Source organism: Colius striatus, chromosome 1 (genome assembly GCF_028858725.1).
Source record: "Colius striatus isolate bColStr4 chromosome 1, bColStr4.1.hap1, whole genome shotgun sequence".
NCBI lineage: Eukaryota > Metazoa > Chordata > Aves > Coliiformes > Coliidae > Colius > Colius striatus.
In genome coordinates, this window is record NC_084759.1 from 77,710,026 (window position 1) to 77,734,014 (window position 23,989).

The following is a 23,989-nucleotide window of genomic DNA, read 5'->3' on the forward strand; positions in this document are numbered from 1 at the left end:
ATCCACATGCAGGAACTTAGAAATATTGCCAAGCAGAGTGTTTAGACATTTAAATTTAGGCATTGCAGTGTCTAGCTTTAAGTGACATCAATATACTTGACTTTTATATCATGGGGAAAAAAATGCTTTCACTAATATGGGAATAATTCTGTTCATTTTAGTGGAGCATATCTGGATTGATGGTGGTGTACTCAGGAGTGGAACTTAGGTGGGAGTTTTTGAGGGAATGGTTATTTTAAAGGATGCTTAAGTAATGTTACACTCTGCAAAGCTGCATTTTTTCAACAAATAAAATTAACTACTGCTCCAAAAACAAATAAATAAATACTTTCCAGTCTGACCTAGCTCCTTGAATTGATCAGATGCCTTTTGTATGTGGCCAACAGCTCATAACAGCTTTCTCCTTCTGGTGTGGAATGAAAGCAACTAATGAACACTAATGCAAGGAGGATGGACCCTGATTTATTTAACACTAGCTGTGTTCCAGTACAACCAGACACAGTGGAATTACATTCCAGCAAACCTGAAACAAATACAGAAGTGAATTGGACTTACTCCCTGTGAGGACTTCATCTTCCTTATGAGGAAAGGCTGCAGGAACTGGGGCTGTTTAGTCTAGAAAAGGGGAGACTGAGGGGAGCCCTTATTAATATTTACAAATATCTAAAGGGTGGGTATCAGGAGGTTGGGACATCTCTTTTTTTCTATTGTAGTTAGCAACAGGACAAGGGGTAATGAGATGAAGCTGGAACTCAACAAGTTCCACTTAAACATAAGAAAAAACTATTTCACTGTGAGGGTGAGGGAGCCCTGGCACAGGCTGCCCAGAGGGGTTGTGGAGTCTCCTTCCTTGGTGGTCTTCAAGACCGACCTGGACATGTTCCTATGCGACCTGATCTATATGAACCTGCTTCTGCAGAGGGGTTGGACTGGATGATCTCTAAAAGTCCCTTCCAACCCCTACCATTCTATGATTCTATGAAAGCACAGCCCTCGATCTTTGTTTTGGTGTTAAGAAAAGACTTTTTCAAAAGTAGAATTAAATTTATTGCTCCAAGTTGAAAGGTGCTGTCATATATTAGTAGGTGTGCACAAGATAAAGATTAATCACGGGGGACCAGCCTCCTGTGGCCCTTCTGTACGTCTGAACACAGACGGTGTCAGGCGTAGAGCTGATTGAAAGCAATAAACTTGGAGCTTTGGTCCATCACTCACTGGAACAAGGTATCTCAGTAGTTAGACACTAGAGGGAGTTTACAGGAAGAAGCTCTCTGGCTACTCTGTGCTTACTTTTTGGCATCAGTCATTAAAACTTAAGTATCTGTTACCTGTTGCATCTAAGCAGTAATTGGTTACTGGTTTAAGACTTTATTTTCCAGAGTGACTTGTGATTTGGGACATTCAGGTCCTGAGTCATTCAAATTGAGAGCATCTAGTCTCTCCAGCCGAAAAGATCTTTTTAGACTCACAAAACTGCACACCTAAAATTATTATCCAGCCTTTATGGCACTGATGCCAGTTTTGAAATGTAACGTTTGGACTCCTGATCTCACACAGTAACATTTCCTGGAATCTCTCTGAATCCTTTGATGCAAAGGATACCCATGAGCCAGTACTCTCAAGAGGTCCCAGGTCCAAGTAACAATACATTAAAAAAGGATTAAACTTCTTAACATCACTTGAGCCTGTGGTCACTTTCTCAGGGCCTGATTTTCTGTCTCTACATGTACTTATCCCTTTTAGTAATGCAACGTGAATGTAAAATGCCGTTGCACATGCCTGCACTCACTCTGCATGGATAAAAAATTAATTCTTCTGTTTGTTATGATAGTGCAGACAGATCTTTCATAACAGGATCTCAGAGACCAAACATCCTCCTTTCCCTCCCTTCTTGGAGAGCCAAGGTATAAAAAAAACCCAGCAGATGAATAGTCTTATTTACCGTTTTCGACACATAAGTTGTACTTGTGTTCATGCAGCTCAGACTCTCCTCGTTGCAGCAGCCTCCACATCTGAACACGTTCACACAGGGAGGCTTGAAAAATTTGTTGGTTGTTGTGCCCAGCTCTTTGGCAACTTCCACACAGGTTTCCCTTGGCACACATTGAGTCTTTTGCCATTCCTCGTCTATGACTGGAGAAAACATCATTTTTATGAGCAATCGTGGCAAACTTCTGATTAGTGAGGCAGAAGCATTGTATAAACTAAAAACAAAATGCTGGCAGGCCACTTGCACTTGCTTGGATCAATCTAAGGGCTGGAGAGAGCCTGAGTGCAAAATTATCCCAGTAACTTACACCAGCTGCACTGGCAGAGAGGTCGTTGCGTTTACCCACCTTTAACTTTCAATGAGGATGACCAAAATCTCCACTAATTCCAGTGGGTTAAGCAAAGCTTCATCAATTTCCCCTAGCTGACAGTCAGATCCATGGCCTCAGTCTGAAAAAGCTGGCCCACATCCCGTTCTCCTTTTCTCCAGGGTAGATATCCTTAATGTGATTTTATCCTCTCTTTGGGTGTACCCCACCATGGACTCAGTAGAGCCTGGGACTGACTGCAAAAGCACATTAATGATTAACAGATTCTGGTCAGAGGGTATTAATACTCTAACTGGATGTCAGCCAACAAGCACCATTTCCAAAATATCTAATGAAATCCAAGACAAACACTCGCACCTCAGTACCATCAGGGGGTTCAAGTCTGAATAACAGGAATATGACTGCAGGAGTGATTTATCCACTCGAAACACCATGGCATCTTTCAAATACTGAATTGTTGTAGACCAGGGATTTATTTTAGACTGATCTGTCAAATTCTGACTATGAGAAGGAATAATGCATTAACTGACTGAACCAGAGGAGAAAAACAGTGACATTTACATAATATTACTTTTAGTCTTCTTAAGAAGTGGCCCTGCTTTTTTTTTTTTTTTGCATTTGCTTAACTGATTCAACTTATGGAATTACTTGATAGACATTGATTCTTATGCTTGAAGTCCTCCTAAAATCATTTTTCCTCTCTACCCCTCACTCCCTTCAACAGATTTCTGGAAGGTCAAAAAGCAAGTTCTATACTATTAAGTTTACTCTCTCTTCCATTGCAGTCCACCTCTCTACTAATGTGCAACCAGTGCATATGTTTATGGGGAAGTTACAGCTTAAAAGATCTGGAATACTTTTAATCTTCATGCTGCACTTTGTCTTGAAGATGAATTTTTTGTTTTCTCTCTTTCCTACCTGACTTTCCTTTTATTATTTTTATTTTTTTCTTCAACTGATTGTATATATTTAAATCAGTTTGTTTATTCCTGCAAAGTCCTTCTTGATTCACTCCACTTTCCAGTCAAAGCACAAAAAATAAGAGCTTAAGGTCTGAATTTCAATTTTACACCATAAATTAAGAGAAGAACCACTAAAATCAATAGAATTTTCTAGAGTAATGTTAGTCTAAGAAAACTGCAATCTAATCCTAGGCCTTAAAATAGAAAATCAAGTGTTTGCCAAACTCATCAAGGTATGTGCATGTAATCACTTCAGATGTCACTTCAACGAGTGTAAGCGGTGATGACCTTTCCAAACGCACACATCCTCATTTTATTAACCACTTCTTTACAGAAGGACTGTTGCAGGAGGGGAAAATTAAAGAAGCGGGTGTCACATTTTGTTCAGGAGTACCTGATATTTTCTGTGAGCAAGCACAGGGCAGCTGCTGAGAAATTTGTTTTCGACACAGACTCACGCTTGAAAGTGCTACAGTCCTAGGTAGGCTGAGTTGGCCTATTGGAGCTGTGGTTAGATGGGATGACATGAGCTTTCTGTGAGTTCATCATTAAAACTCTAGAAAGGAGGAACAAAATCCTGAATTTTCCCTGCTGGAATTTGGGGATGCTGAGGAAGACAGTCTAGCAGTGAAACAATGAGGAACCTTAACCCAGACTTCTTGTCAAAACACTTTATTAAAACAAAACAGATGCCCTTGGCAAAAAGGTCAACTCTTAATGACTGGAAAGAGTGTGGGAAAGAAATACATGTTTATAGGCTGGAGTTTTTTGAAAGGAACTTTAGTACCTTGAACATATTAAGATGTTAGAACAAAAGTATTTTCTGTCCTGGAGTAATTCCACTTTGGATGGAGAAATGGAGAAGATGACCAAAAAGGCTTTTTTTTTTTTTTTTAACTTCAATTTAAGGGTCTTGATTTTGAATGAGAAAGCTAACACCTCTGTGTCTAGTTAGACTTTTAAAGGGAAAGTAGGAAATGACCTAGAAGCTGTTCCAAGCAGAAAATTACATCTGCATTTTATAGTCACCTGACTATAAAATGGCAATGGCAATATGTACTGCCTCAGTAACCTCTGTTCTGCCTGTTTTGACAAAAGTTATAATTTTTCAGAAATGGTGGTGCTCACTAGATGAGCCATAGTGAGTAGAGAATTAAAGCATTTGACACTGGGTACTACTTCTAATAACTATGGATTGTTAATGTTACTGTGTAGACTTGTAAAGGTATACAAACAGAATGTCTATGATTAATTAAAGTCCTCTTAATTGTTCTTCTGATGTGTATTGGATTTAGCTTTTTTCTGTACAAAATTTCAATGAGAAGTTTAAAACCATACCTGTGATATGAAACCCCTTTTTGGACTGACACTCATGTCTCCACTTCTGTGCCGTGGCTCAGAAAAGCAAATTAAGGGCCTTTGCTCAGCCATAATTTAGCTGAGTAACAATGTGCAAATGTGTCTGTGGTTATTGTAAACATGGTATTGGAACAGGATCAGTAATTTCTGATTTCCCAAAAGGAAAATGATACGATCATATCACTTCAGGGTGAAAATTGAGCAGAAAGAATAGCTCAGTCTGTCCTTTGTTAAGCTACAGTGTAGCTTTGCTATAGGATATCCGTTTACTAGACCAAAGTATAGTAACTGATCCTTTATTTTACATCTATGAACATATAATGCCTTATGAGTCTCTCACCCACAAGGAACAATATTATTTTTTGCTTCAAATGAGGGAATGGATTATGATTCCCTGTGTTTAGCTGTTGGTTGGTTGTTTGGAGATCTGCTTCCCTCTGGAGAGATTTCCCAAAATAGATTGAGATTAGTGCAATACCTCCTTCCTCTGCAGTTCCCACTCAGACACTGATGCTGATGCAGTGCCTTATATCAGAGCACACCTAATTAAAAAAGGGATTTCTATGCCTGCTGTGAAGCTCCTTTGTTTCTGCCTGCAAGCAGATTCTGAGATTTAGCACAGTGCTGCTGGCTGGCCCCTTGGCCAGCCATTCCCACCTGTTCTTTGCACATTGACTTCCCCTCCTTCCTGTGGACAGACAAATCCACACATAATACATCTTCCCTTTGGAGAATATACAGAGAACAATAAGCCTGATTTGGCCACAAAACAGGGAGGCGTACTCAGGCTGTTGCCTGACATTTTTTCATACAAAGTAATTTTTCCATGAATGCCCTATTGTTTCCAGTATGGGGTGTATTCCAAGAAACTCCTGGTTCTTAACACTTTACTGCACAAGAATCAGTGATCCTGAAGCCAAGATCAGACTCAGCCGCAAGCCTGCACTTACCTTTCAGTGTATCAATATCATAGAAAGCAGCAGCAAATCTGGTGGAGCGATGTGATGCAGAGCGGGAATCTAGATTGGCCAGACTCTTGAGTTTTAGCCTGCATTTCCACAGCTTCCAGTCCTCTGAGTGAGTGATGCGAAGCAACTCTTCCAGGCTGGATGCTCTCCTGATCTGCTGTTCTGACCGCTCCAATGCTGACAAAGATGTCCTCTGGAAAGGAGAAGTCAGAAAGTTGGTAACTTTACAGCCTGTCCTCAGTGCCGCAGACAGACACTTGTACAAAAAAGCAGCACGTTGCTGAGGACAGCCAAGAGTACTTGGGAAGACAGGAGCACACAGGAGTGTCATGGGCTTTGGCAACACCCAGCACCAGATTGATCTGTAGGATTTGTGCCCATATAAATTGTAAATGAGATACTTCCTCACCCACTCAATCACAGCTCTCAAAGCTATTTGACAAATGTAGACTTGACTGTGTCTCTAGTCCTCAGAGAACGTGGCAGAGGCTGATCGCATCACCACTGTGCCTGAGCTGGCCAGCCATGCCAGCATGGATCCTGGGTCACCTCTATAGATAGCTTGAATAAGTTCATCTGGTGAGGACAACACCACGTGCCTTTGCAGCAAGCTACCTCAGCTGCCAGACCTCTGGTGCCAGCCATGCAGGGGCATTTGGTACAGCTGGAGGCTGCCCAAAGTACAAGGACCCATCCACACAGCAGGGAAACATGACATTCAGTGTGCTGCACAGTGCAGGATATATCTGTCTTTTCCTATTCTGAGTGCAACTTGGGTCATGCCCAGGTCTGCTAAAGCAGCCTCAAGTCCAATCTCAACACTGTGGCTGTGCAGAGCACTAACATAGTCATTGCATTTTTCATCTGCATGATATATGTGACCATTCTTATCCTCCATGGGGAAGCACTCCCTTCAAAGACCTACCCCATCAGTTTAAAGCTCTTACTCACTTTAAAATTACCTGTTTAACAGAAAATTAAAATTGCACAGTACCCCATAGCAATGCTGGTTTGTTTGGCTGCTGCTTTACAACATCTGGACATCTGTGTTTGTGCCTTTATTGGGGCACTGAGTATTTATTTCCACTGACTCACCAGATCTGCTGAAAACCATTGTCTGCAACCCAAGTAAAAGGTTATCTGTGTAAAGGGCTGAGTTAGGCTGGGCTGGTGCTCTCAGCTGTACTCTCTGGTCATGCAGTTGACTGTACTTTTTGACTTGCAAATAAAGGGATGCAATGCCAACTGTTGTAAATAAAAGGCCAGCCATTAAAAGTGAAGCTGAAGTATAAGAAGATGGCAATGAGGTGTGCAGCGGTCTGGAGGCTGAACTGGCATCATGTCAGTGCTCTCTATGGAGCTGGGGAAGGGGCAGGAGAAAGGGTCACCTAGAAGCGGAACATTTTTAGATGGGGTCTGAAGCCCAGGCACTGAAAGCATCTGTTAGCTGTTATTAAAACATCTGTGGCATTTATTTTCCAACAATACAGATGTTAGTCTGTACATACAGGCCAAGTTCATTTTTCGGTAATTACCTTCCAATGACCTAAAAATCCCTATGTAGTTAACTCAGAATGAGTTATTTGCTCATCTTTTATGCCCATACAGAACATGATATCGTGTTCTAGCGAGCTGCCATGTTTCATTATAGAGATGGATGTTTTTCAAAGGTGAATGATTTCTCATACATTTCAAATGTGGTGAAAACTGGAAAGCCCATCTCAATACTCACAAAGAGCTCAGAAGGAATGTGAATACTTAGCATCAGTAACTGAACTTCAGGATAGTCTTACAAACAAGCTACCCAGAATTTTGCTGATCTAGGAGGGATGAAATTTATTTTGAGGTCAATGCGTCAAGACTCATTTGTTCTAAGAACCGCAGCTTATATTCACTTCCATTCACAATCTGTCTCCTTGACCTTGCAAAACACTTGAGTAGGACTAGCACTGGTGTGTTAATGGAACTAAAGACATTAAAACTGAACTCTATTGACCATTAATAAGACTGGTTTTTTTCCTCCTTGCGGTAAAAAGATGTTTTAATTGAATCAGCATCCAAGATTTCTAAACTAGACTGAATTTACAGAGAACCTGTAAAATGAGATGACTGTATTCTGTAAATTAGAAGTCATATTCCTGCACTTATTGTAAGAGTCAGTAGTTTGGGACTAGCTTTTCCATTTCTTTTGCTTATTAGAACATGATTCATTTGGAAACACATTAAAAATCTTTGTGCTGGCTGTTCAGCAAGCCCAGGCTCACCAGATTACAGGAGATATCAATGTGGTGGATCTTTGATCAAATGAATCTCACCACAGGTATTAGGGTATAAAACATCTGAAGGGAAGTACCAAATTTTGTTTCAATCTACCCATGTGCAAAAACAGGAACAGCTAGTGCCATCTTGTGTGTTTGGTTTGACTCCTTTGAGACTACTACAATACTCTTACCTAAAATATTATTCTAAACACTTGCTAGAGCATGGACTAACTGTTCAACATCGAGAAAGACATTCCTCATCCTTACACACTCCCCTCAGAGGCAGCTATCTACAACTTACAAGAATTCAAACTGAAAAGCTTAAAAAATGAAAAGAATGTGAAAGGTGTCCCACCAGAAGGGCACCACCCTACAGCCTCAGATGCCACCGACTGAACTGCTTTGGTCAGGCACACTCTTGTTACAGCACAACAGCACTGAATATCATGTCATCACAAAATCTTCCCAAAGCATTTATTTCTGGTCATCCTGTCCTGAAAAGGACAGCATCAAATGGAAATGCAGAATCTCTTACTGTCTCAGATAATACCAGAGACAATGTGCTGCAGTGCTGCTAACATCATGCAGATGTGGAGACTTCTTTCATATACTGAGGTTTAAATTCAAACCCTATTTAGATATAGGCAAATATACTCTGTCTGTCTGAAAAACCCTGCTTAGAAAAGTGAAGCTTTGTATAGAAAGGTGAATAAATATTCCAAAATGTGAAACTGGAGGAAGATGTTAGGTTCAACAGCCTCCCAAACCTAGTCTTTGTGTGATTGATCAAGGACTTTATCCCCTTTCGTAGCAATACCAAATGGACAGAAATTATATTCAGCACTTAAATAGGAAGGGAGCTCCTCACTCATCCACAGAGCAGGAGGAAACATGCAGAGAGGTCAAACCTCTACTGACAGTTTTGGGAGAACCATGTCCTCATGAAAACCAAGAGGAACAGAACCACCATCTATCTGCTTCTCCTGACTGTAGTCATCTGCCTATGCTATTTTCTACTTTTCAGATACCCCTACCTCCCTTTTTCAGGTTTTCTCTGATAACTACAATCTTTCCTTCCAAGTTCCCCTCCCATTCTACACTCTGTTCTTGTCACCTTGTACTGCTTGGATCCCACTGTGCTTTTATATTGTTTACTTTTACTCCTTTCCTCATATTCTGCCAGGTGGGTGTCTAATGAGACCTACCTCAGGCTGAGCTTTTCAGCCTCCTAGTGCAAAGCAACATCCATTTTTCTCCCTGCTGTGTCCTCACTCCCCTTCCTTTACACTGACCCAGATTTTAGTAGCCATCTGGGTTGCCACCATTGTGGGACTTGTTGGTTGCAGTATCTGCAACTGAGAGGTAGAGAAGGACTTTGCTGCACTCAGTAGCACATAGGAAGCAAAATTGTGATATCTGTCCCCAGAAAGCTTAAAATATACATTTAAGTCTTGAGAGAGAAAGAAAGAAAGAAAGAAAGAAAGAAAGAAAGAAAGAAAGAAAGAAAGAAAGAAAGAAAGAAAGAAAGAAAAAGAAAAGCAAAAAAGCTGTTGTCAAAAAGCTAGGGCAATGTCCTTAGCACACTGTCAAAATGAACAAATTATCTGTGGAGCCATTTCGTTGGAAAGCTCTAAACTTTCAGTACCCGCAAAGGTATGCCCTGTAGTCAATCAAACCCATTACGCTATTGCCTACAAGAAATGTCTGAGTAGAATTTGTCAATAACAAATATCAAAGCAGTAGATTTAAGTAGTTCATTCTTATATCTTCAACTTACTGCTGCTTTTAATATCATTTTTCTAAATATCTTACCTAAGAATGAATCCCATGCCAAGAGGTAGAAATTCATATAGTTATGAAGTTATATGTTTTTCATAACATTTACCTCTTTTATGTTCCAAAGCTATTCTTCAACTCAAAGAGGAATATCTTTTTCCTCTATTTGGGCTATGAGCAACACCATTGACATCAGGAAATGATAACGTGGGTTAGCATTGTGATTTTTGGATCATTACAACCTTTGTCCTTCCAAAAGAAACCATAATGGGCTATCTGTCTTCTTCCCAGCAATCTCAGATGCCAGAAAAATTCTAAGAGTAGTTTGCATTGGAAAGGAACAAGAGAAAAACCAGTGGTACATTCAGTGGCTTTTCCCACCTTGGACACTGACTTACATCAGACACCAAGTTCATTACCCTGTTGATTTACGCTAGTCAAATATTTGGCTAATGCATCATGTCATACAGATGCACAGTCCTACACATAGTTTGCACTGTTCAGACTGAGAACCTACTTGAGAATTAGTATGGACAATCTCCCCTCAGGTGCTACGTCTTAGCAGTTTGCGTCTTTTCTCCATGCTTGACAAGATCCCATGTTTCTTGCCTGAGAAAAGATACCCCACCCTTTTCAAATGGATGTCTGAGTGAGTCAAAAGAACCCATGTTTGCAGAGTATCATTTTTTTTTTTCTCATGAGCCACTTTTTCCAGCCTGACACAGATGGTCTTTGCATTAATGCTGTGTTTCAGAATCTTCTGGAGCTATTTTGAACAACAGAGGAAAGATGTGTAGAAGACGATAAAACAAAGGCCTACTGAAGTCTTAAACTTATTTGAGGACTCAAAATGAGTTCGTTTTAAGGCCATCAGTAACTATCAGTATTTCTATTTATGAAAACAAATTCACAGTGAATAATATTTTGTGTGCATGAGAAGTAAAAAATATAAGTTGATCAAAATCCATGTTTTTCTCTAGATGCAATCCTTACTTGCATTTCACTCTGTGCTCAAGCATGCTCATAGACCCAGGAAATACATCCTGAAAGCTGAAGCGAATGACTACTTCCCTTAAGCCCCAGCCTCACAGTGGGACATAAACCTTTGCTTAAAGCTAAACATGTGTAACAGCTCTTCTGAAAAGGAATGTTTTTCTGAGTTAGGGTCACAGATACTTTTGTGGCAAGTGCTGCATAAATACCGATGGAAATCTCCAACATTATCACTGTGTCTGGGGCCAGGACAAATGATTAAGGAACCTCTCAATAACCTTGCAGTGTTTTATGACCCATCCTCTCAGCGGTTAAGCAATAAAAAGAAGGTAACAGCTTTATCTTTCCAGGGAAAGCAGATTGTAGCTACGTAACACAGAGTGATGATTCTCTTAATGCCATTGTATCACAAAAGTGACCAAACAGCTTTAAGCTAAGTTCAGATTAAGTCTGTCAAAATTAATCATTCTGGAGGAGAAGTTTCTTCACAAGATGGGGGCACTTGAACATCAAATACTGGCAGTATTTGATTATATTCTGAACCTTTATGTGAAGTCATGTCAAAAACAAAGACTTGAATTCAACTTGAGAGCTGAATTCTCCTTGTTCCAGTCCTGCCCGCAGGTTATTCTCAGAACTAGATTCAAACTTGTTTAAATAGCGGATAGGTGATTCATCACCACTTGAAAATACCAAAGCACTTTGCTGCTATGTATGCTACACCTGAAAATAACCTTTTCCTCCATGATGCATTCCTCAACGTGTTTTTACAACAGCTGATCATAGTTATGGCTTCATCTTGCAGAGGTAGCGTGCCTACAGCTCCTTACCACCCATTAAAAATAGAAAAAATCTGATCCTATGGATCACTTGTCTGACTGAATAGGAACTAGTTATTTGAGAATCCTGTTATAATTAATGGAGAAAAATAGATTCATTGAATGCACATTCATCTAATTCTAAAGTCTGTTGGATAAACTGTGCTTCCAAATTGCTGCTTTCTCTCCATTGATGTTGAATGAGGAGTCGGCAGGTCACTAGTTCACATGTAGTTATGAGATCTGAATCTCATACCTCCTCTCCTTATCCAAAGCACAAGCGATTTATGAGGAACAGCAGTCCATTTTTTCTCAGGTACACAAATATAAAGGGCCAGCAAGTGCAACAGCATCAGGATCTGAAGGACCAGTGACTGGATGAAGACCAGCACTGGCAGCTGCCTGGAAAATGAAAAGCACTTCATTACCTGCCTCAAAACCATGGGGTAGATGCACAGCCGTGCTGTAGCTTGGAGCACACAGACCGTGAGCTGATGTGGCTAGGGAATTTCAAGGGAGTTCCTGTGAAAAACTCTTGTTTTGTCTTGGCAGGAAAACAGGGCAGCTCCTGCTGTTGTGAGGCCAACACAAAGATATACATGGTGTCTGAAAGTCTTTTGTTTGGCTGTTTTCCTGATGAGGATGACAAGCTTGTGTGGAGTCTCTGCAGCAAGAGGAACTCCTTAAGGGGTTTTTCATCATTATTAGTAGTATTTTTATCATTATTGTGGCTTCTAGGTGTATGGGGTCAGGTACAAGCACAAAATAGACAGATGATCCCTAACTTGGTGTCTAATACCAAAATAAAAGATGAGAGAAGACAGAGGAAGGCATTTGTCCAAAGCAAGTACCAAAGGAACAGAGAAAACATTGCTTAGAGTGATGGGCCATGATTTTGACACAGAAAGGGCTCAATCATTGCCAAATGTTATCATAACAAATGTTGTCTATAATACAACATCTTGTATCCTTGGGGTGTTGTGTAATGGGTAATAAGATAATGAGACAATCTTCTGCAGCTTGAAAACATCGGGTCTGCAGGAGTGACTTACTGCCTTATCAACAAGCAACTGCATCACCCTCTAAACATCTAGCATGAGGCACCTAATTCTGCCACATTTCTGACACATGCTATTTTACACTAATTTTATCATCACTGTTGTATTTAATTTCTGAGGAGAGAAAGAATGACTACTTTTCAACAACTCCAAAAAGAATAAGAATTTAGTTTCTCTGTCAACTATGAACTCCTGATACATGAAGTCCGGTCACTGCCTGTATCCCCTGTGCATGCCTATCTATGAATTATTAGTGCACAAATAAGCTATTTTTAATTATAGAGAACATGACCACAGGGAGACAAAAGAATGAGACATTTTGACTTCCTACTAATATTTTTCTCCGAAACAGATGAGCGTGCCATGGGATTTTTCAGTGACTGTTACAGTCTTTGCCGTGCTTTACCAGAAGCATGGAGAAAGTTTGAGGAGCATACAGTACTTCCTTCCACCTTCAAATGGTGATCGTTTAAACAAATACTCCAATCTGTTTTCATATTTAGAAAAAAAAGCTTTAGGCTCTCTCAGTGTGCTGGCTTATCATAGAATCACTGAATCATAGAATGGTAGAGGTTGGAAGGGACTGCGCTGGAGTCTCTCCAGACTGAACATTCATTTAATCATCACATTTACAGTGTTAGTAACCTAGAGGGACATGCAGCTTATGATGGGGACAAGTTTTGGTCCTGTGACACAGATTTCCGACTGTCACTTTTTTTAAAGCAGAGTTTCTCCATTGAGAATTGCATTGAAAGCATACAACTAAATTGTCCTATTATACAACAACAAAATGTGCAACTAGGCTGAATTTCTTCTTTAAAAGATTGAAAATGGCCTTAAATGTTCTTTCCTAAATTCATAAGGACTGTGTTACAGTTGAGAAACTCCAGGGTTGCATCAAACACAATGTTCAAAGAAGTTGGGGTTTTGGGGCTCAAAGTACCAGGGCAGCACATTTTGTTTTCCAAAGCCCTCTCAGAAAATGGGTGTCTTGATTTGCCTGCTAATGTTTTCAGCTGTGCCCACTACTACAGCATTTTCCACAATTGTATTGAAGAGAGACTCTGCGTAACTCTCACCAGCAAAAATACATGTGTCAAATATGTATCACCTGGCTATAATGTCCAAACAGCTACTACTGCTATGCCTGAGGAGGAGGAAATGGTACTCTGAGTAGAAAGCCTGAAAGTGACCCCTTTACCATCATCAATGTCTGCTCATCTTGAAAAAAAGTCAAGAACTGAAGAGCAGGCATGGGAAAAAACCTTTTGCTTACACCACCCACAGCCAGGGTGAATGAAACCCCTTGCCTGTCTGCCACAAGAGTTAAAGTGTTAGCCTTGGCCGTGCATCTTCTCAGGAAAAGGTGACTGTGTGATAACATCACTTCATCCTGTAGTTGCATGTGTCATGGCTGCTGAAAGAGAAACTGCACAGAGGTCTATCCTATAAGAAAAACAGTGGAGAATTGCCAAGGCACAGAAAGAAAGACTGACAGATAGGTTACTTGTGGGTTTGGGAGGAATCTAAAATGATAAAACTAATAATGTGACCAGGTGTTGTATAAGGGGGAAAGTGGCTGACAGGGAGGTATTTGTCTGAGACTGTCACATTTCTCATTGATACAGATGTGATGTTTGAGGACCGCTTTGCTAAAACCTCACCAGTACATCACCTGACTGAGACCCAAAAGTGGAGGAGAAACTTCTAGACTGCTCCAGCTCTGATGTTCAGTGTGTTAAAAAGTTCCCTCCAGATTTCCCTCCTTGTAAGTCTGTCTCCTTGGACTCCAGCCTAACTTCCAGTGAAGACAGGAGCCTTAATTACCCGTTTCCTAAACTTAGTGATCAAGGTGGTGATAAAACAGCTTCTACTTTAGCTGAAGATGATGTTTTCACAAGTAAATCATATTAGCTAGCCTACAGCTTCAAGAGAACAGCTGTTTTGTATTTTGAATGGCCTTTTGAACTAGAATAGATCTTTTGTGGTGCTACAGCAAACAAATCAGACTTCTTGCACTTTAGTAGCATGCTCTACATTATGAAAATCCTCAGAGATGAGACGTTTTGGTTGCTGCATTCTTGGTTTGAATGGAAAACAATATTCAGAGCAAAGAACTGAAAACATCAGAATTGTATGTGATTTTGTGAAAGCATAAATCTTAGAATATCTCATATTCATTTTCATGTCCCAAACAGAGACTGATAGTATTTTATCAAAATACCTCCCACAACTAGATTCTTTTAGCCAGCTAGATCTTTACACCTAAATGAGGGAGTCATTTTTCCAGACAGTAATCATTCCGGGAATCAACTACAGCTCTCATTAAACATATACTTCTTCATACAGCCAGGTCTTTTGGCTTTCATGGGAAATATTCTTACAGCAGCTGAATTGTAATTTTGAAGGTAACAACATTCACTGCACACCATTTTGTTGTCAGTGATAGAAAAGCCAGATGGACAGATGAAAGAAAAGAGTAGGTCTGCTATGATATGGAGGTTTATTTCGTGCTCAAGCAGAGTCGTCTCCATTGAGAGTTTACCTTTAGGTCCCTCTGATCATGTAAAATATATTTAATTAGTCAGTGAAAGAACACAGATGGATTATCATAAATGTCCAGAGCAGTAACTCTTTGATATATCCTGAATGCTAGTGATGGCTTGGCAAGTCTTAACAGCACATTTCCTGAGCCTCTGCTTGTATCCTTGTTCATATCATCTTGCATTGCTGCCATATGTTCAGGCAGCCATGATGCCAGTACAGGGAAGAGCTAGAAACATTACATAGTACTTACTTCATCATATGCAATGTTAGGTGCTTGTCTAGCACTGTGGCAGAGTATACACATCAAAAATAGCATATTGTGTTTACAATTTCTTTTTATATTTGTCCATTCTTTGGAAGTCACTGGGGTTTAGACTGATTTTGGAGTGGTTCAGTAACAGACAACTGAATGAAATCAGATGACTGTATATTCTTTTAATCTTGAAAATATTATTTAATGTGATGAGGGTTCCTTCAGTTAGTGCTTTCGTTGGTTTCTGGGTTTGCCCCAAGACACTTGAATAAATGTTTTGGAAGTTCAACTAGCCAATTGGATGGCTGGGTTTCAAAATGTCACTTCACAAAGCAAAGTCATTGCCAATACCAAATGAACTTATGTTACCCCAATCACATGCACACATTTTCCTGGAATTGTAGTTTTTCTTAAGTAATATTTCTCTAGCAGTTCAGGAAAGTATCCTAACATGGTTTCTTAGTCACATAACTAATTAAAGTGAAGTTTTGCCTGTTTGTATGGCACATTCTCTACATGCAATGTGACATACGATACAGTAATATGGCACAACTTTTTCTGCAATTCACCCTGACTCAAATAGAATTTCCCCCCTCAACTGCATGGAAACAGTGACCACGCTGCAGTCCATGACAACGAACTCTCAAAAACTAACTTAGCATGTTTCCCATCTGAGAGCATGTCTCAGACAAAGTCATCCTGACACCTTGATAATAAGGGGAGCAGTCATCCCTTTCCAAACTACTGTGATGCCCACATTGGATTGCCAAATTCCATGTGTTCAACTGCATGCCTGTGGTACTCGGTATGACTCTGCTGAAGTTGCAGGGACCCTCAATAGTGATATACCACTAGCTAAGTGGTCGCACACTTTAAGTCACATTTTTTGTTCTGCTATTCATTGATACAAAGACCCATATATAGCTCTCTCACAAGGATAGCAAAGAAAGAGAAAATTCTGCTTGGTCTTTCAATGGGCAAATGGTGTCTCTGCAGCTGTAGTGGTGGCAGATAGCATTTTTTCTCCATTCCTCAAATCCCAACAAGAGTTATGAAGATTTGCAAAACATACTGGGGAGATAGGAAGCAGGCAGAGAAGCAGATAAGAGACTGTTATATATTGGGAGGAATAAAGAATTCCTAAGGAGAAGAGTTCCCGTAGGAAAGCCGTCATATCAGATATACTTTCCTGCAGCAAAGTATCTCAGGTAATTTTTCCCCCAGGAAAGCAGAGCACTACAGTTATTTTGGAACTACATCTCAATGACAAGACTGAGAAACAGCAGTGGATGAGAGAAAGGTCTAAAAGAAACATCACATGCAACCATTGTACTTGATTTATTTTTCCCAAATACCAATATAGTGTCCACAGGAGATAAGAGACAGATAACCTTACTCAGATCGAGTCTGGAGTAGGGATGGTATTAATCAGAACAAAATTTCCAAACACAACATCAGAGATCTCACAAGTCAGAGTTTGCACCAGCTTTTTTTTCCCATTTTCAAGCAGATTATTGCTCTGTATGAGCCCCCATGGGAGCCTGCATCAATACTACCACATGAGTGGTTAGAAACAATGCAAATACCTGTGAGGGAGAAAGCACAGGTAGGCAGCAGAAAAGAGAGACAAGTAACACTTGCTGAGACTGAGCTGATTGCTTAGTTTGGTTACCTTGTGATCACAAATTAATAAAAAGTTGCTCTACTGCCCTCTGAACCTGCCTTCCTGCCTCCCCTTGCTTTCAGAATTTCAGATGTGAGCCATGACCAATGTAAAAGTTTAATTAACACCATCTTCATTTCTGACTATTAGAATTAATTTTTCAAATGCTGCATCTGATTATTCTAAAAAGCCTAACATATTTTTTCAGGGCTCTGCTCTATCCTCATACATTGCAGTCCTAGCTGAGATGGACTGGATTGGATTAGCAGCTGGGAGGTATTTTTTTTTGCTATTTCTCACAAGTGAGAACTGTTCTTGTAGTTCTAACTACAAAAGTAGCAGTATATTAAAGTAGCAATGTGTTAGTAGTTTCCTTTCCAAATTGATAAGAGCTGAGAACATTGCCATGTGGCAAAAGAATTGTTCTCTTATCCTTCACTGTACCTTGTCAAGACAGTAGGAGATAAGTCAGAACAAACTGGCTTCCACACAACCTCCCTGATAGCTTCCCAGTCCTGAAGGAAAAGCACAAACAATCGATTCTGCAGGGGTGCAGCAAGTACATTTTCACATGTTTTTGGCTTATCATGCCTATCAGAGATGGTAATCACAGTGAATCAAAAGCAGCAGTGGCAAAGTTGGGACAATAAAATACTTCTGAATTATACAGTTTCATAATCTTTATTTAAAAGGGTTTACTAAATTTGAAAGGAAGATGGATATGAGGATGTAAAGCCTAGTTTAAACAGAGAAAATATTTCCAACAACCCATAGAGTTTTTCTAGCTGTTCAGCAGTTTTATATACTTTCAGAAGGTGCCTTTGAATGAGGTAACCCATGAGATATAAGATCTGTTTGAATCTTTCTTGTCTAGAAACTGAGCAACATTTGTAAGCAGTTATTAGAGATTGATTTGAAAACCAATGTCAATGGTAATTGTAGAGACAAGATCTTATGTTCATTTCTGCTGCTCAAGTTTCTTTTCAGAGCTCTGTTTTTGTTTTACAAACAGACAGACAGACAGACTACAGCTGTCTCTAGGAAGGGATAGATGCAAAGCTCTTCCGGATTCCTTCTGCTCATAGTGTGATGGCTCTCCAGCATTTCCATGCCTTCCCAAGGGCAGGGCATTTTCCACTTAGGTGGTCAAAAACCTGCAGATCATGGATAAGTGCTGTTTCAGTGGACTATGTACCAGCTGTGTTTGGAAAGTGGCTTCTGCCTCTGTCCACCTCACAGTGGCAATAAGAAACTGTTGAATCTAAGAAGGTCTGTTAGGTCAAAAATGACCACTTGGGGCTGTATCAATGTTTAATGCAGAAGTAAAAAAGGTTTAGTTGTGTAAAAAGTGTGCATGTAACAGAGAACAGCCATGTTTACCTCCTGGGCTACACATATCTAACCCTTTAGTCTTCTGATCACAAAGCAGTTTTCCACTTCAATCATACTCTTTGTGCCTATCTACTGTGGGTTTCTCTTTAATGAATCAAAAGAGGGTTCACCGTGGGGAGAAGACCTCTATCAAAAGAAAAGGCTGTGAGTCTGTTATGACTTGCACATTACCAGTTGTCCGTTTCTCTCCTTTAACACTTCGTTAATAATGTAAAGGGCAGAATAGGGCAGGGAGTAATGAGACAAATTCTTGGAGATCGAGACCTTGAAGCCTCATCAGAGAGGCAATTTGGAAGGCAAAAGCAGCTCTGACAGATCATTGGCTTTTCTTGGCAAAAAAAATTGCCTCCATTCTGAGGAATATAGGACATAGGTCTTTGCATCTAATTTTAAAATTCTGGAAAAAGTAGCCTGTGTCTGTCATTGCTCTAGGAGAGGAAAAATGTGTGGGGGAGAGGCAGGAAAAGAGCTAACTTTGCGGTTCCCTAGCTGAGGGATTCCAAAATGTAAGAGACTGTCAGGACAAAACTTCTGTAAGGAATTTTTAAAGGATTTCCTGATGTTAAATAAATTTTAAAAAAAAGACAATGCTCAGTCTTCAGAAAACCCATGTTCAATGAGGACATAGTATGTCAGGCTGGCATCCTAAACCAAGAAGCCAGTATATGAGGCAGGAGGCTTGCTGCCAGCCTTTGACATGAGTTCAGAAGCCCTGCCTGACACCTGCGTGGCTATGCTCTCCCAGTCTGAGCATGCCCACCACTTCTCATCATAAGACTCTTTTCCAGTTGTTTATAACACTGCCAGACGTTAGATGTCCAGGCTGAAAGTTTCCATTCCAGATGTCTGCCTCAAAAGGATTTTAATTATCTTTTTTACTTTCTCTGTCAAAATGGTTTGAGCACAGTTGAGGATGAAACTCCTTTATCCATGTAAAATATTTCTGGCAATCTCGTCTTTGCAAATGTCTGGTGTTTCCCTGCTGTGGATCACAGATGTGAAGTTTTGACACCTGAGGAACCCTTTTTTGGTCCAGATATGTCTACTTCTATCTCTGCAAAACTCCATCCAAATGTAAAAACCTCCAAGAGCAACAACAGAGACCTGCCTGGGTTTAGCAGCTACAGGCACTCAGCACATGGGGCCTATGCCAACCTTGTGCCATTCGAGGAGCACAGCAGGACATGGGTACAGGCCATCACAGGCCCAGCCCATGCATCCGAGGGCGGAAGATCTCCCCTTCCTCTGTCTTAGGCCACATCAGTCAAGCAACCAGGGAAGGGAAGCTGCTAGATTTGGCTGTGAAAGAAGAAGGAAATGAAAGCTGATGGAAGAGGGTGAGACCTGGCTGTGGGAGCTGACAGCATCTGAGAAGACCAGAACAAAAAAATGGGATCAGGAAAAGGAAAGCTGGGAAGTCTTGATCACAGGGATAAAGTGAGAAGCTAGAGATAGAGTAAGGAAGGGGGACTATGGTTAGATATGACTGGAAAACAAGAGTCCGGTAGGGCTGTCTCTGAGGAACTTGAACAGACATTCTGAGGTTCTGAGAGAGAAGCAGGACATTCCCGCCCAGGAGGAAGCAAGTGGGAAGGAGCATAGGACACAAGAGAGTACAAATGAGACATCAGTGAGGAAACCAAGACCCTGAGCCCTGGAGGTGAAGGAATATGCGCTGAACATTGGGACTGGAACTGGTCAGGAATGAAGATAGGAAGGAGGAGCTGGTCCTGATGGACAGGGGACAACTAGTCTTGGTGTGCACATAGGGGGAAAATGGGTTCCTGTACCCGAAAGAAGATGGTGTTTCTGAAGGGTTGAGAAAAGCCAAGCACAACACAGATATTTGCTGAAGAGGTAGCTTGTGAATAAGATTTTAACGTTCACAGCACTAAGTAGGATATGTGTGGAAGGGGGATAAGAGAGTGTTTAAACCCTTATCCCCCTGAAAACTCCATCACATGACACCACACTGACACCATCTGATGGTTTAAACCTCTAACAGGTTTAAAACTTCAAGTGTACTGGATAGAGCTCAGCTACTTGAACTCATATAAAGGCGAAAAGGGAGGAAGAGCAGCTTGGTGGTGGTTAACCCTTCTTGGGTCTCACTAGTTTTGTATTACCTGCATCCTGACCTTGTGGTTTTTATCCAGGCAATACTGCCATTGACCTTAAAGATCTTGCGAAAAAAAAAAAAAAAGGTATGGTGTGCAAATACAATGCATCATTTCTATGTTCTGCAAATTCAATTTGAGGTGCAATCAGTAAGAACAGGAATAACACTGTGTAACATTAACCACTGTAACATGAAGGACTTTTTGTGGGATATATCCACATACACACTTCCACAACCGAAAGTCCACAAGTCATACATGCTAAAACAACTCAAAAGTCTAACATACTATGTAAAACATTAAAAGAAAATTAATCAAAACCTATGTCTACACAGAAAGAGCCAGAGGACATGAGGACAGAGTTATCATCACTGCCAATTATACAATGATTAGTATTCTACATTAGAAAGCACTTTCTAGTTTCAATAAGGTAATTCCTACATGTAGGAAACCAGTGATTTGTCATGCAGTGCATAAAGGTAATGTATACAAGACTGATTACTCTGGTCCTAATGCCTTCAAAGAAGTGATTGCTGAGGTTGTAAATTAAAAGCTTGTGAATGGTGAGCAGACAAAGGGGTTAGTCATTAGTCATCCTGAGGCAGACATCGCTCACCACTGCTAACTTGTTGTGCTGGCCACAGCAGTCTGCAATTACACACATAACAGCATTTCTTTTCTAAAACACAGATCAGTATGCAGGGTAGTTCACAAAGTAGTGTGTGGTCATCTCTTGCAAGTGGGAGGTTTTCTGAAGTGAAAACAAAAATATTAGCTTGTTTTGCTCTGTTAGTGAAAAACAAATAATTGGTTCTGGACCACACACCAAATTAGTAATTTTTGGACACACTGCATATGTAGAAGCATATTCCAGTTTTTGTTCCATTTTTTCTGAATGATTATCCTGGATGTTCTCACATTGTCTCAGGAAGTCAGACCTGAAAATTCCTATTCTCAAGGTGAGGCTTCAGCTTAAATTTTGTTGCACGTATTATGTTCAGGAGAAAGCTTAATTCCAAGCCAATCTGCTTTACTATTATTACTAGATGCTGCTTAGTTTAAAATCCTGGGTGACATTTCCTAATAAAAGAGATGCATTTCTCTGATTTCTACAACTGCTGAACATGTGTTTTTAGAGATACTAATTCCTGCAATTATAAATCCCTGAAGAAAAAAACTGTATTTAACAAGTAATGTAAATGTGTTTTTACTAGAAGTGTAACTTCAGAACAAAGTGTACAAGTACTTAATAATAACTAGTAAAAGGACATAAAATATTAAACAGCGAATATGGATTTGACTTCTTTATAGATTCGCTTTCCTCTGTAACTGCTAAATATCAGTGCAACTAAACCATCATAAAAAAAAAACCCAAACCTCAATCATGAAAAGAGCAAAGAAGACCACCACCTTGTGCATTTAATGTATATATTCTGGCTATTTAGATTATTAAGAATTATGGTAAATAAAGGTCACCTACCTTCACAGATCCATTCTCATAGTCAGATCCCTGCAGCAGATGTAGAAATGAAACTATCAAAATATTCACAGTTGCCCACGGTTTGTACATTCTGATGTTTAAAATCCACAGGTTACTATGCAGTTGTCGTCATACAGCTGGAGATATCTGTTTTGAAATGCATTTCTCTATCACCAGCACAGAAAAGAAAAGCTTCCAAAATTTCTCTTACAAACTCACAAAGGATTCCAACATCTGAGAGTAAATATCTGTCTCTTTACAGCTCAAAACAATTGTAAGTTCATCTAGGAATGTAATTTCTTAGAGCAAATTTTAGATACACTTGAAAGAAAATCATGATAAGGATTTAAATAGATATATATCTGTATGTATACACATACACACACTCACAAGTGATCAGTTATAGATTCCAGTTAATAAAGTTAATATATCTTCCATCGAGATACAAAGAGTCATTCAAAATTCATCTATGGTCCAGAAAATGTAAGAAATCTGCTCTATTCTGTGCTCTGTGTTACAGAAGGCTTTTAAGAAGGTAGTGTAATGGCCAATGTTTTGAGCTCGAGAGCTGTAATCCAACTCTGTATTAAAACTTTTTTCACAGCCTTCATAGAAGCTTGCAGAAGCATGTGCCTTAAATCTGATACAGACTTTGGCAGTAACACAGGCAAATTTTGGCTCTAATCCCATTTTGTCCCTACCAATAGCATAGCAGTTTTTAAACTAACTGATGCAATCTAGACTCCCATTATTTTAAAGAAGATTACCTGAAACATGAAACTTCAGCACACGTTCTTACACAGCACACATATTTTAAGTTACTTCTTTAAAAAAAAAAAAAAGAGAGGGAGGGAGGGAGAGAGGGAGGGAGGGAGGGAAAGGAAAAGAGAAAGACCGACTGTCTTTAATGTGTTCTATCTAATGTGGCATAGATATTTAAAAAGAAAGTTAAAAACTGATTTTAACAACAAATAAGACTTTGATTTTTTTAGTGGAAGCTCATGAGGTTGCAGATATAAAGAAAAAAAAATCTTTTTTTATTGCAGCAAAACAATAATTATTTCTGCCCCAAGGTGTGTGTGCATTTTCTCTTTATATTTACACAGTTTAAAATCAAAATGGAGATTTAGTCAGGGGCTCTGATAACTATGCATGTTAAGTCTATATTGCTGCATTCTTATTAAATATTGTATTCAGGAGAGTAGTTCCACACTCGCACAGCTTAAGGTTTGCAGAATCAGACTACAGTTGTTAATACAAAGTAGTCACGTACCTAATATTTCAGAGCACTGGTTTCCTACTTCTGATGTCCAAGCGGGAGCTCTCCTAAATACAAGTCATGCTTCTGCAACTGTCATTAGCTTGCATAATTTCTTCGTAAGTATTCATCACAAATGGACATTGGAGAGAAAACGATTTTAATCCAGTCTTTCCAGCTTTTGTCAGTTAAACTGAGTCATTGTGTTTTCAAATATACATGCAACTGTATTATTTTTCAGCTTTGTCTTTTGCCACTTGTTTTGTGATGTTTCTCATTTTTTGTGATGTTTCTCCCACTCAGATCTTACTTGTTCGTTCAAGGACAGCAAGAATTTCACTTTGAATGAGGTCTGAAAAAGCTTCTCTCTCTGTGTACCTGCTTCTTCCCCTGTTACCTTCCCTGCACCCAAGCTGTTAGCAATATTCACACAATTTCACAGTCCTCATGCTGCAAGGGAGGTTTTGTGTCTGCACTGTAGTTTATCATTAAAATACTTTAACTATTTCATTCATCATTTTAACTTAATATGTCGGATGGTCACCTGATGTCACTTAATGCCTCTGTTTCCATTCTGATACTAATGTCCATCTCCTTGCAGGAGCTGAAAGCCTGATAAAATAAACAAATATGCCTTGAGCTTGATGCGCTTCCTTCAGCATAAGAGATCAAACTAAAAATAACCACTATACTCTTAGGACTGGAAGATAATAACTTTCTACTGATATGTAGTCAACTGGAGGGAGTGCCTGGCCTTCAAAACCTT

At 39.8% G+C, this 23,989-nt stretch overlaps 1 protein-coding gene across 1 annotated transcript in view; it reads right to left on the reverse strand.

Moving 5' to 3' along the window:
• VEGFD (vascular endothelial growth factor D) overlaps positions 1 to 22,582 on the reverse strand; it is a 29,254-nt gene extending 6,672 nt beyond the window's left edge. Inside the window, exons 1-3 of the mRNA XM_061988564.1 lie at positions 21,966 to 22,582; positions 5,590 to 5,800; positions 1,943 to 2,133 (exon numbers count right to left, since the gene is read on the reverse strand). Of these exons, the coding sequence (XP_061844548.1) occupies positions 1,943 to 2,133; positions 5,590 to 5,800; positions 21,966 to 22,055 (492 nt within the window). The 5' untranslated portion in view covers positions 22,056 to 22,582. The remainder of the gene's footprint in view (positions 1 to 1,942; positions 2,134 to 5,589; positions 5,801 to 21,965) is intronic.
• Positions 22,583 to 23,989: the final 1,407 nt, after the last annotated feature.